Raw genomic sequence first — 12,872 nt, 5'->3', positions numbered from 1 at the left:
CCCTCGAGCAGATCAACACTGCCGCCCATGTAACATGCAGTAAAACTAACGTGCATGTAACCGCAGTAAAACTAGTGTCAGAGCTGCAAAAGACCCTTTACAAATGTCACAGCCATGCTTCTCCTTTTTGAATATCAGTAAGTAAACATGAAGGATTTGTTCTTGTGCTGTGCTTTCTTTAGATTGACTATATGGTGTAAGATCAAGGAGAAAAAGTCTGTGTAATTATCTGCTGGAGTATTCCACCAAAAATATTTTGGGGTTTTGTGAGGAATGTATATCTGAAGAGCAACTCTAAGCTTAGACATACACCTTTATGCTTACTATAATTATTTTTGTAACTTCATGGTTTGTCCCTTACCTGGCCTGTGATAAGACCTCTGCTGTTGAAGTTTCTAACAGGCAGTTAAGGCAGCTTTTATCTAGAGCTAAATATGCAGCTAGAGAATTGGAGCTGTTAGCAGATGCTTTGTTAAATAACTTCTGATATTTAAACTCTTATGCTTTATTTTCAAATTTTAGGTACATACACTGTGAAGTTTTATGATGGTGTAGTTCAGACTGTCAAAAACATTCATGTCAAAGCTTTTTCCAAAGATCAAGTAAGTATTGAAGTATTATTTGTGCTACTAATGTATTCTAAAATGAACAGTTCAGGTGGCTAGATTTGATGAATTATGGAATATGAAATGAATAAAACATCTGTATTGCTAACATACAATACATCTGAAATAAAATATGTTAAAATGAAAAACTTCATGGTATGATTTGCAAAGCTCTCAGGTTCATGTTCTCACGAATGCACCTCTTGAACTAAAGAAGTCATAGGCATATAAATAAAACAGTTTTCTAAAAATCATGGGAAGATTCAGAATGTACATCCTGAAGCTAGTGGTAGGTTACTGAAACACACTTTGGTTGTTTCACCTGTTTGAGATTAGTTTAAATACATGCATTAAGGGATGGGAACTATGGAGTGTACAGAAACTGTTCTTTCCCAGAGTAACTTGATTGTCTTGAGACTTTTAAGGAAGCTATCTAGTAATCTTTCGCCTCAAAACTTTGAGAAGTAAGCTTTTTTACTAAACCATGTTCTGCTATGGTTTGGGTATTCTACCAACTCTTCACCTGCTCAGTGCTGTGGATTCAACCTTCAGCTTGTCATGGAAAGTAGCAGTAAGCCATTCTTGGGGGGGGGGCGGGGGAGCGGGAATCTGTTCTGCTCATGGTGACAAGGAGGAAGTGCTGCTTTGTACTTCAGTTTTCGTGTGCGGGCACTTTGTAGGAAAGGCTGACAAGTTCTAGTCCTGTGTAACTTGATTAAAACTTCTTAAGTACCTGCCTCAGAATAATTTTCATTACAGGAATGGTTTTAAGTTTGAGATCTTGCCACACATTCCTGTGTGGTAGCTGTGGCCTGTGTTCTTAGTCATGTCTTCTGCTTTTAGTTTCCTGGAACTTTAAGTTTGAACAAAGAAATTTAATCCCTCCCCCCAACACAAGTCTTAAATACAGATTCCAATAATGAACATTCATGGCTACAATTTAAATCTGTCTCTGTTGTGAAGAGGCATGCCATTACTTGGAGGTCTCCAGATTTGTGTATCTGCCAGGCTGGGAGGGAAAACTATTTCAGGTTTGCCACAAAGTGCTCTTAATAGCTTTCAAATTGTAATAATTGTGCCTGGTTGAGGGCTGACTAATACTCACAAGGGAACTACCTGGTGAATATTCATTGCCATGAGAAATATTTCTGCCATATTTAACCTTAAATACATGAAGTTGAACAATCTTAAGAAATATTCTGCATAAGAAAGGCAAAATATTTTGTCTCTGCTCTCTCCTTTAGGGAGTTTCATGTTTTGTGTAGCTTTGGTAGGTTTTGAAAGGAGTTTAAGTTTTCTTCTCCCTTTAACCACTAGCCGGGAAGATTTCTCTTAACCCAAGAATAAGTTATGCTAGAACATTTTGTTCTGTTCTTCAGCATATAAAAGCATAAGGGGAGAATTTCCTAGTGAGCTCTGTTTACACAATCAAAAATAAAGTTTAAAAAATACTTGAGCCACTGGAGAGCTCAAGATTCAGTTGTGAATGTAAGTTACTTAAGGTGTGGATTCAGATACAGCACTAATGTAGCAGCATGCTGGCAGTGGAAAGGAAGCGTCTTGTTCCTGTTCATCAGTAGGAGAGACTGTAGCTGTGAAGACACACATGGCTTGTATCTTAGCTGTTCTTAAAACAAACAAACAAACAAAAGCCCCAAAACCACCTGATTTCTGAAGGGAGCAATGTAAGCTGGTCATCTTTTCTTTAATGACAGTGTTACTCTGTCCTGTGTAGAGTATGTAACATGCTAGGTTGAACACTGATGACCTGCAGAGTGTGAATGTGCTTCTGCAAGGACACACAGCTTTTAAGAGTTCAGTAACATCAAGAGGTAATTCAGACATACTGGTATTTATGGTTCAGTTTCTTGAGAATAATTTGATTAAGACGGTTCATGTGTGTTCGAGTGCCACATACTTGATTCAAATCGGATGGTTCTATGAGCAGCACAACTGATGAAACCTAATGTCTGAGGGTCGTTTTTTAAGGTTTTTTTACTAATGTTTGAATTTCCACTGAAGCTTCTCCCATAGCTGTGGCATTTCAGGAATTTACAGAAGACAGATTTTTATGATGTCTGGTAGAAGTGGTGCTCAGGCACCTAAGAAGGTGAAAGACTTTCTTCCCCTTTGCCTAGCTGTTTTCATGAAATATACAGCAATTTGATGTCACATTTTTAAAAAGTGATTTTTTTTATCGCCTCTGTGCCAAGTATGGTTGAAATAATATCATAGAGGGTGGAGCAGATTGCACATTCACCATTTTATTGCATGAAGATTATTTCCTAAGACTGTGGTCTGAAAATGGCCATCTTAAAAGATATGTAAGCCACATATAGATAGGAAGATTGGGATGGGAAGAGGCAAGATGTAGTGTAATACAAGGAGATAGTGAGTCTTAAGTGTATTCTCAGAATTTTGTATAACTCAAATCAGCTGTTCTGCTTTCTTTCCCCAAAGAAGTATCAAGAGGTATTTAGCCTTTCTTGTCCTCTGATCCTTGTTCAAAGTTTAAGCTTGTTGTGCCTTGCAGAACTATGGGTGGAAAGGAGTATGGTTGCTCTTTAATGCTTCAAGTTATTAGGCAACAGGAAGAGGGAAGTTAGTTCAACTAAAGGCAGTGTTGACACATGACCAAATATAAATTATTAATCCAGGTGCAAAGTTAGAAAGTTTCTGTTCATCAGAGCAGAGAAGTTCTGGGACAGCCTGTAAGCAGGATCATTGGAATGGGAAAAAACCAAAATCAGCATCCCCCCAGGTGGTGTTAATATGAAACCTGATCACAAGAGGGAGAGGACATAGAGTAGCAGTGGCCTGTTGATGTAGGGGTGTTCTTCCTGGTTTGGTGTTACTATATAAGAACTACGGGGAAATGAGATTACAGCTGAATATTGTATCAGTGGCTGGGGACTACTAAGGATTTTCATGTCCTCTCACACTGAACACAGATTACAGAAAGACAAAGTTTAAAGTCTTGTTTTTAAATTTAAATGTGTAAATTTTAACATCATGTGGTTCCTGATGAAGCTGGTGATTGCAATTGCTTTATGTAACTCTTTACTTAGCATGTTTCAGTAGCAGTGATAATTACGAGCTAAATACTGGTCTATTTTGAATGAGACACTTTTGTGAAAGGAAGACCTCTTTTGCATCCAAGTGATTGAGCTGTTTGCCCTTTTCTGTGCTCTCGATGCCCACTCTTTCTTCAGTGTCCCAAGTAGGCTTTAAGTAGTACTGCACAAGCTAGTACAGACCTAACCTGCACATGAGAACGAAGAAAGAGCAAATCTCTTATGCCGTTGAGTTCTGAAAAGAGTGAATCTGTCGCACTGTCCTGTTGAAGCTGCATGGGTCCTTCAACAGTTCGAGTGCCTCTAAGTTTTAATCTGTGGGTTGCAACAGAGTATATGCTTTTATCCTTTGAAAAACTGGACAAGATGCAAGTCTGCTAAATACAAAGGCGGGGGAGGAGTTTCAGATTGCAGTAAGTTTATTTTCATATGTCATTCTCTTTATTCTAGAATACTGTGGGTAATGCTAAGCCTAAGGAAAGAGGTGATGAAATTCCGTCATCTCCTGAAAAGCAGGAGAAATTTAAAGAACAGAGGAAAGCAACAGGTAATGCAAAGAAAGACAAGGATGAAAAGACATTAAAGACTGAAAAAAGAATTAAGCAACCTGATAAAGAAGGAAAATTGATAGTCATCTCAGAAAAAGGCAAGGTCTCAGAAAAGAATATATCTAAGGATGGAAAAGAAGATAAAGAGAATATATCAGAGAATGATATGGAATATTCAGTAGATACACACGTTGAGAAGAAGCCTGAGAACGACAATGTAAAGAGTCCACAGGAAAACGCAAAAGAAACTAAACGAAAACGTGGAAGACCACCGATAACACCTCCAACCGGTATGTAGCTAAACTTAAATGTTTAGGCCATATATCAGAACCCTTCTAAACTGACCTAAAGGAATGAAAAGTGTCTGGCTCTTTCACAGCCTAAGTCTCTAAAAACTCTTAAAAAATCTTAAATTAATCTTTATTCAGGCTTGGTTAGGACACCCGAGATCATACTTGTTAGCCAGGTTTGGAGTTTCAGTGGTTTGGTTAGAGATTAGACTTAGGCAAGTGATCTTCATATATCAGAAAATATGTCTGCAGTAGGATTAAATGCTAATATGTAGAGTTCGGAAAGCCAGGTGAAACTGTATTTATGCAAATCCAGTATTTTAACTGTGAGGCTTGGGAATTTATGTTTTCAAGAGTTTCGCAGCTTCATATCCAGTCAATTTTTGTTCTCTATCTAAATATGTAGAGCCGAGTTCTCAGACACTGCAGCCCATAACTTTGGAGTTAAGACGTCGGAAAATACCTAAAGGAGGTGAAGTTCCGTCAAAGCGTCCCAGGATTGAAAAACACTTGTGTGAGTATTTTTTGGTGTTCAACTCTCACAGAACCTGTACATGTAAGTTCCTGAAGCTTAAATGGAGGGGAAAAAAAAGTCTGCAGTATTAACCTTAAACTGTGATACATGAAATGGCTGAAATGCAGCACCTGTTTTTCTTAAATTGGCCATTCATATGTAGTGTCGTCATGCTGAAATTCCCTTCTAAATCTTGGAATCTGGGTTTGAATGAAGGAGCCACAAGCTGTGAGTCTTGATACAGAAGTTCATAGACATAGGGAAGGCAGTGGTTATGTTGTCTCCAATATGCAGAAGGTTATAAAAGCCTTTTTCTAGTTGTAGAAACTCTGTAGTTACTAGATGGAGGATCTACCACATTGCTTAGCAAAGAAGCTTTAATACTAGAGAAATATTCATGTCACTGCGGTCTAATAGCTTCTACTTTATCTTGGTATACTGTGTAGTGATGTTGAAGAACTTGAGTGTGTTGATGAGGAAAGAAAATTATATTTTCTCTAGTAGTATCATGAACAAGGAGACAAAGATCTGAAGAAGGCTGTCTTTCCCTTCCTTAGGACCACAAAGTCTTAAAACTCCGGTGTTCATATGTTATCCAGCTTAGGGTCAAAGTTGTTTGTGTGTCTGAATTGTCTCATCTAACTTCTGGTATTACTTACGTCTGTGGGACGGTTGCTGTTTAAAGCAGTGTTTTACCAGCAAGATACTGATCTGTATTCTTACTTCAAATCTGTTACTAAAAGAAAAAGTTGAGAGACCTACAAGATAAGTTTTTGCTCTGTTTTTATGCTTATTTGTAACTTAATACGATCGTAGCTTTTACAGAGAGGTCTAATCACCGGGGCTGTTTACCTTTTGCTATTAACCTCAGTCCTTAAAAAACACACTTTCAAACTGTCACTGGGAGGGGAGGTCTTCGAAGTTTGCTTGTGAGCTATTTAGTAATCCTGTAACTGCAAGGTACCATTAAATTTGTCTATTTCAGGTCAGGAAAAATTGAAGAACTCTTCAGATAACCCTGAAAGATACCGGATCAGGAGACGATCGTCAAGACTCTCATCTAGTATTAGTCATGAGATTTTAAATACAGATCATGTCACAGCTTCAATGGAAATTCAGCCTTTGAAAGATGCAGTATCTAACCAAAACGAATCTGAGAAGGGTAAGCAGCTTCCTGGTATACTCTGGATTTGTGGTGGCATGGCAGTCATCTAGTTGTTGCAAGCACTGTATTTTCACTTGCATAACCTGCAGGCTCTATATCTGCAATTAAAACCTGATTTCATCAGCAGTGCAGAGAAAACTCAAGGAAAGTTTATATCTCTTTCTGCTGCCTTGATTACCTTTTGCTTTTGATTCCCTCTCCATCAGTAACTCTAGCATTGCCCTTGCGTGGTGGGAGCTTTTCCAGTAGAGGAATAACTGGGTGGGATAGCTGGCCTTGCAAAAGGAGAGCTCCCTTGGTTGTAAAATAACTTAAAGGAAATGTTGTGGGGGTTTTTTTGTTTTCTTTTTTTTTTTTTAAAGGGATGCAGGTTATGCTTGTGAAAATGAGGTAATTACAAAGTCTTGTAGATCGAAGAAGTAACCCAAATGCTAAATTTACAGTCTAATCCTCTTGTTGAATACTAAAAACACCGACGGGATGCTTTTATTCTTAGACTGGGTGGAGATAATGCTTCTTTCTGCCCTGTGCTTCACTGCCTTTCTCTTTCAGGGAGAGCTCTGGTAATGGTTTGAGGAGACCTGTCACATTTTAGGCTATAAAGAGTTAGCAGCCTTGTGTGTTTCTAAGCGGCTGTAAATTGAGAGGGTTGCTGCAAGTAGCTGTGTTGTAAAAACTTAATTTTGTGTTAATACAACAGCAAGCAGTCTGAGCACAGATGGATATTTGTCTCCACTGTAATGTGATAAATGCACACATCAGTGTTCTGGAAGATGCTTTTGTGAGCATTTTACTCCATGAAAACTTTTTCCTCCATTCTAGTCCAGTTAGAAATTCCTGTTGAATCTGACCAAAGTTCCAGTAAACAAGGATCTCTTGGAAACACATCACATAGCACAGCACTCAGTACAGATGCCAGTTTACTGGAAGAAAAAGTTGAAGAGACTGAGTCTTCCTCTGTTACTGTCAGAACTCAAGAACCTTCTGCTGCTACAGGTTCAAATTTTGATTTCATATTTAATATTGATGTATTTGTTAAGGCAACTGATGCTAGGTGTTTCATGCTTGTACAAGTGTCACTAACAAAAATTATGCGTTCTTGCAATGTTAACCACAGGGGAAAATGTGTATTTTTATTCCTTATGGACTCGCTTTTGATCTTATGCTTTGGAGATTGACAGCAATCTTCCAAAAAGTGGAAATCGTAATTTTTAAATGACTAGGCATAATATTTTTAGCATGTAAATGGTGAAATTAACAAATGCTTGTTTTCAGGTTATAGTTTAATGTTTGTAATTCTGGATTAAGTTGGAGTAACATCTTAAAAGGTCAGGTTCTTTTGTAATTTCTGTGCTGCAGGTATGTGGTAGCATTGATGTTTGGGAATCCTGATTGTGCGTTTGTATATCATTATGTTTTGGCTTCTGTTATACTTAAGCCCTAGACTATTTAGAGTCTTAGTGCAAATTTATGAAATAGCTCAAACATTTCAGTGTCTGTCTTAATAATGTGTATATTCTATTTTCTCTTAGCTGGGGATTGTACTTACCTTGCTTTTTCAAATTAAAATTTTGTATACAGATAGTAGACTACGCCAAAACAGGGCTGTCCTGTGATTGTTTCTTGTAACTCTAATACTCAGATCTGCAGCTAACTGGGGAAACTTAAACTACAAATTCCCTAGCTTATGCTCTATCAAAGAAGCTTAATTTTAAGTGGAACAGAGAGTTTAGAGGGCTTTACACTTGCTCAGCATTGCTAGTGTAATCTGTATGTGCTAGCTTTCATCCTGCTCTTTGGTTATTCCAAATTCACCCTCCTGCTTGCACATGTCCTCTTTCACCCACTATCATGTAACTGTACAAATGAAATATCCTCTCTCTTTGCCACTGATGTGCACCTTCAGTGCAGGAAGGAATTTATCTCTTTTCCTTTGCTCAGGTTTGATGTGTAAGCGGTCTTTTACTATAAAAATTAGAGCTCTTTTGATCTTGCTCTCCTTCCTAACTAGGCTGATGATATATCCACCTGTATTGTAACTATGGTATATCCAGAGTCTTTTCAGTTGATGTGTGTTGGGACCATGCCTTTCCTTCCCTATATTGTGGCAGTGAGTTCAGAAGATACGGAGTGGCTGCAGATTCTTTTTGCTAGTCAGGCTGCTGTGTCCTTTTCAGTCTGTAAAGTACTCTTGGGTTTAACTTTTTTTAACTGATGGGTTGTAGCTTTTTTTGGCTCGTGAAAGCAAAACCACTGTTTGGTTGTTGTAGCTGAACAGAATATTAATCTCTCCGGTGCCAAGGAAATGCCATTACTCTCTGTATTAGCTCTGAGTACATGAGCTATTGACAGCCTGCCTGCAAATCTCCAAAGCAAAGGAAAAATGTAACAAGTGCTGCTCCAAGTCTAAGTTGAATACTTCCTCTGAGTAATTGCAGTGTAACATCACTGGTTTCCTTAAGTTCATGTGCTCACAACTGGTGGAGCTCCTCACAAGCGCTTGTCAGGTACTGATGTAATAGTCTGCCATCTGGCTGGCTAAACTGGTACCCAGTCTATAAGAAGTTTGCAGCAATGTTAGCAGCTAGTGCTGTGCTTTGTAGGTCTTTCCTTTGGAATTTGAAGTTCCTCTCCTCCAAGGTGCCCTTGAAACTGAACAGGCATCCTTGAATGTAATTTTAAGATGAACAGCCATTGCCTGTTTGCAAATTTTCACCCTGGAGTAGCTTTTGCAGATGGCAGATGGGGCCGTCTGCTGTAGCAGCAAAGGAAAATAAAATTAATGCTCCTCCTTCACTGGATCTCTGGAAGATGTCCCTGGAGTTCTTAACAGAAAGACTGCAAAAACTTGTGTCACTGGGAGTGCAAAGAAATGCTAAAAAGCAGTGATGCTTCTTGATCCTGTTGGAATCTTGTGCTCCAGGCAAGCAGAAAGAGTGGTGGCTGTTGTGACTCCAGTCTTAGGCCTGTGAGAAGGTGTGCAGGTACGAGCATGATTCCAAACGGGTACAGTGAACTGAATTGGTCTGAGGTAAAGGACTTGCACCTTAGAGACAACTCTTCTAAGACATACAGCAGATCATAGCAGTTTTGAAAATTGAAAGAATTTTTAGTATGTCTGAAAATACTCACTTTTCAGCCTCTGACAAACTATTAAATAGAAGAGAAGGTATGGCAAAGCTTTCCGCTACGGTTGATACAGTCACCTTTTGGACATGCTTTATGAAGAAAACAATATGATAAAATGCTTTTGAACTTCAGTGATCTTGCACGACAAATTTACTGCATTTCTTAAAGTGTGTTTTTTAGCTGACAACCATTTAGCCTTTTATTTTGTAAATTCCTGCAAATTTTCAATTTGAAGTGCAGCGTTTTTAAGATGACACTTATCTTTTGTATAATCTTTTGGAGGTACTCATTGAACTACAGATTGACAAATCACAACTTTGCTTGCTGAGAATTTGGAGAATGGAAAATCTTGGCTTTTTGAAAGAACACACTGTATTAACAGTGTATTAACTGTGTTAATGGTTACAGATGTTCTTCCAAACAGTTAATGCAGTATTAAGAAGGCATCTGCTGCCATTGCCTTTGTAAAATAATCCAGAAGTACTCGTGGAATATTCTCAAAAATAAAGATGATTTTACTTGATACCGTAACATATGTTTGGGGTTAGTGGTCAACTAGTATTTTAAAAAATGCCTCCTGCAAGGGCATCTATTTTCTAACTTAAGGACTCATTTAGGCTGCAAAGCTTTTCAGGGTGTTTCACAATGTCTTAGTTTCAAGTAACTATGAAATCAAAAGTGTTCTAAAAATTTTTACTGGTGTACGTGAACTGGGGTGTTGTCGTAGCTGTATGGTCATCTTCAGACAAAGCTTCTTTCCTTTTAAAAAAAAGAAAAGTTTGGGGATCTGAGTTCAGGGCTATAATGTAGTGACAGCTAGTGTGTACTCAGCAGTATGTGTTAGGAGTTACAGCAAACAAGTCACTTCTAGTGACTATGAAAGAACAAATAGACAAAACAGGCTTGGTTGTGTAAAAATGTTACTTCTCTGTGTATTTGTTGCTGATGGGGAAACTCTTCTCCTTCCATGAAAAAACTTAAGGGAAATGTCTGACAGATTTAAGGATTTAGGTTAAACTAAAACACCAGCAGATTTTTTTCCCTCTACTTGCATACTTAAATTCTGCTTGAGATTACAGATGCAGTTTACAATTGCCTTGTTTTATCTCCTTGAACTTGTATAATACGTGTTGGGGTGAGATGCTGTGTTTTGTAAGGGAGGAAGTAGGGAGAGGAATTCACTTGTACATTTGAAATTTATAAGGTAGTATTTCTCGATTCTGCTTTTTCAGCATTTGGGGAGCATAACTTCGGCAGCAGGTAGATGGGGCGGGACACCAGTATAATGCTGGTGTGCAGCTAAACTATTGGGAGCTCAAAAAACTGTGATCCGTTTGGGTATCTTTTGCCATTATTACCACTTTCCTCTGACTTCCTAATGTATATATTGCTGAGCATTTGTAATTTGGGCTTGAACTGGGGAGAACTCCAGCTGAATGTGTAATACCTACATGTGTGGTGTTAGTCACACTGATGTGATGTGCAGGATGTGGTCTTCTCCTGCACTTGCTTAATCGGATACAAGATGTGGGAACATGACTTGGTTCACTTACCCCAAAGCCTCTGGTATAGCTTATGCACTCTTGATGCTGGCTGGATTAATGTTAATTCAAGAATATGCACTCATATTGAATTCTGACCTGAAGTTCAGCACTGTGGTGGTGTCTGAAAATCCACACTTCTGAGTGTGGATTTTGTTTCATTTAATTAAAGCCATCTCAATTTAACATTAGAAATGTTAACAGACATGTACCTGGGTGGACATCCAGATGTGGCAAGCAGGTGTTTTTATTGGAGAAAACTCTTAAGGATGGGGAATAAGAACTGTACAGGGTCTTTCTAAGTAAATACTGTCACTGAAATCCAAGTACAAAAATCTATGTTTCCATACTTAATCAACATTAAAAATGTTATTAACAAGTGGTTTGTTGATACAAGAATTTTAAAATCCATAGATCCTATCATGGATAAACCTTCTGTAGTTAAAAGTGGTTTTGTGTTTTCCTGTATGTGCTTCTGTCTTATTCGTGGGATCATGTCTGTATGCTCCAGTTGCTGTGAGCTGCCTGATGGGGGAAGAGTAGGGCTTGGGCTTTCACCTGAGAGTTGTGTTGTGCAGCCGTGTGACAGAGGCCCCTTGGTGTGGGATCTAAAAAGGTCTCGGAAAATCGCCAGTGGCTTCCTGCTCTTGGGGGGGCTTGTGAAGGAGTCTGAGCATGCTGTCCTAAAAATAACTGGTGGTGGAGGCTGAAAGCCAAGTTAACTTATTTCATGGGTAATTATCAAGGGAACAGATAGACATCTCTCCAAATACTGGTAACTGTATGTCAAGCAGTTATGTTCTCAGACTGCCAAGTGTATTAAAGAGATTTGGGGTTTAGAAGGGGGAGAGGTATATTGTCAGAGTAGGTGACGTGGGCAGAAAAAAGGGATGTTTCTTCCGTACAAGATTCCCGCAAAATAAAGCATGGAAGTTAAGGTCAAAGATAACTTCTTTTACTTAGAGTAAGTACAACATTGTAACCCAGTACTAACTTTTTTGTTTGTCTGTAGGCTTTAATTCTAGTCACTTGATGGGAATTCATTCTCTTCCTGTAAGAAAATACTACAAGACATAATAAAATTAATGACTTCATTTTCTTCAGTTGTTGTGTTAGTGTTGTTTTGGTATGGGTGAGTGAAGCACCCTTACAGTACTAGTTTTAACTTGCATGATGTATAGGAAGAACATGATTTTTATAGTATTTGAATATCAGGAATTTCTAAAGACAAAAGCTCTTTTTAAAGAGTGTTTCCCAGTCACTGGTTGGTAGATGATTCAGATTTATAGTAGTTGCAGACATTTGTAATAACAAATACAATTTGGAGTGTTTATATGCTTGTTATGTTTTAAAATGTGTATGTCTGTAATGTGTTCTGAAAGGGCAATATAGCACTGCTTATCAAAACTTAAGTTCCTTTTTAAAAATTGTCAGCAAAATTCTGGTTAATTACATAAACTAGAGGATGAAAATCATATTCTGCTGGTTTTTGGCCCCTCTAATGTTTAGGGACCAGAATTGGTGATTTAGGGTCTAGCTAAATCCAAGTTGTCTTTCAAAAAACTGGGTGACAGTCCAGCAAATTTTTGCAGCCGGTTAAACATCTGTTTCATATATGTGAACACAGTCTTAGAAGCACTCTAAAGCTGTTCGTGTCGCTTTACTCTTACAAACTGATTTGACTTTAAAGGTGGGCTGCCTTTGCTTTGCACAGATCTGCTATTGTGTTTGTAGTTGTATTTACCAGAATTTAAGATTACTTTTTTATTTGCATAGACACGCATCAGAGATTCCATTTGCCTTATACTTACGATATGTTTTTCTAATTTTGTCACTTTTAGCTTTGGGTTTCACTTAAAGAGAAGCATAAGATCTTTGCATCCAGTTTGAGAGAGCAGCTGTATATTCTGCAGCTTACCTAGGTAGGCTTTGATTCCTTCAAGGTAGTGTAAAAGTTGTCTTTTTAAGCCTAACAATATAGTACATAAAGAACTCCATCCTGCCTT

At 38.2% G+C, this 12,872-nt stretch overlaps 1 protein-coding gene across 1 annotated transcript in view; it reads left to right on the top strand.

The window, feature by feature from the left end:
• Positions 1–522: 522 nt before the first annotated feature.
• Positions 523–12,872, top strand: part of PHF20 (PHD finger protein 20) — a gene marked incomplete at its 5' end in the record, with an annotated part of 50,402 nt that continues 38,052 nt past the window's right edge. Inside the window, 5 exons of the mRNA XM_009582124.1 lie at positions 523–602; positions 4,130–4,517; positions 4,924–5,031; positions 6,017–6,193; positions 7,019–7,192. Coding sequence (XP_009580419.1) covers positions 523–602; positions 4,130–4,517; positions 4,924–5,031; positions 6,017–6,193; positions 7,019–7,192 — 927 coding nt within the window. The remainder of the gene's footprint in view (positions 603–4,129; positions 4,518–4,923; positions 5,032–6,016; positions 6,194–7,018; positions 7,193–12,872) is intronic.

This window comes from Fulmarus glacialis, unplaced genomic scaffold (assembly GCF_000690835.1).
Source record: "Fulmarus glacialis isolate BGI_N327 unplaced genomic scaffold, ASM69083v1 scaffold31947, whole genome shotgun sequence".
Lineage (NCBI taxonomy): Eukaryota > Metazoa > Chordata > Aves > Procellariiformes > Procellariidae > Fulmarus > Fulmarus glacialis.
The sequence above is the reverse complement of the archived record's forward strand: the minus strand, read 5'-3'. Positions and strand labels throughout refer to the sequence as shown.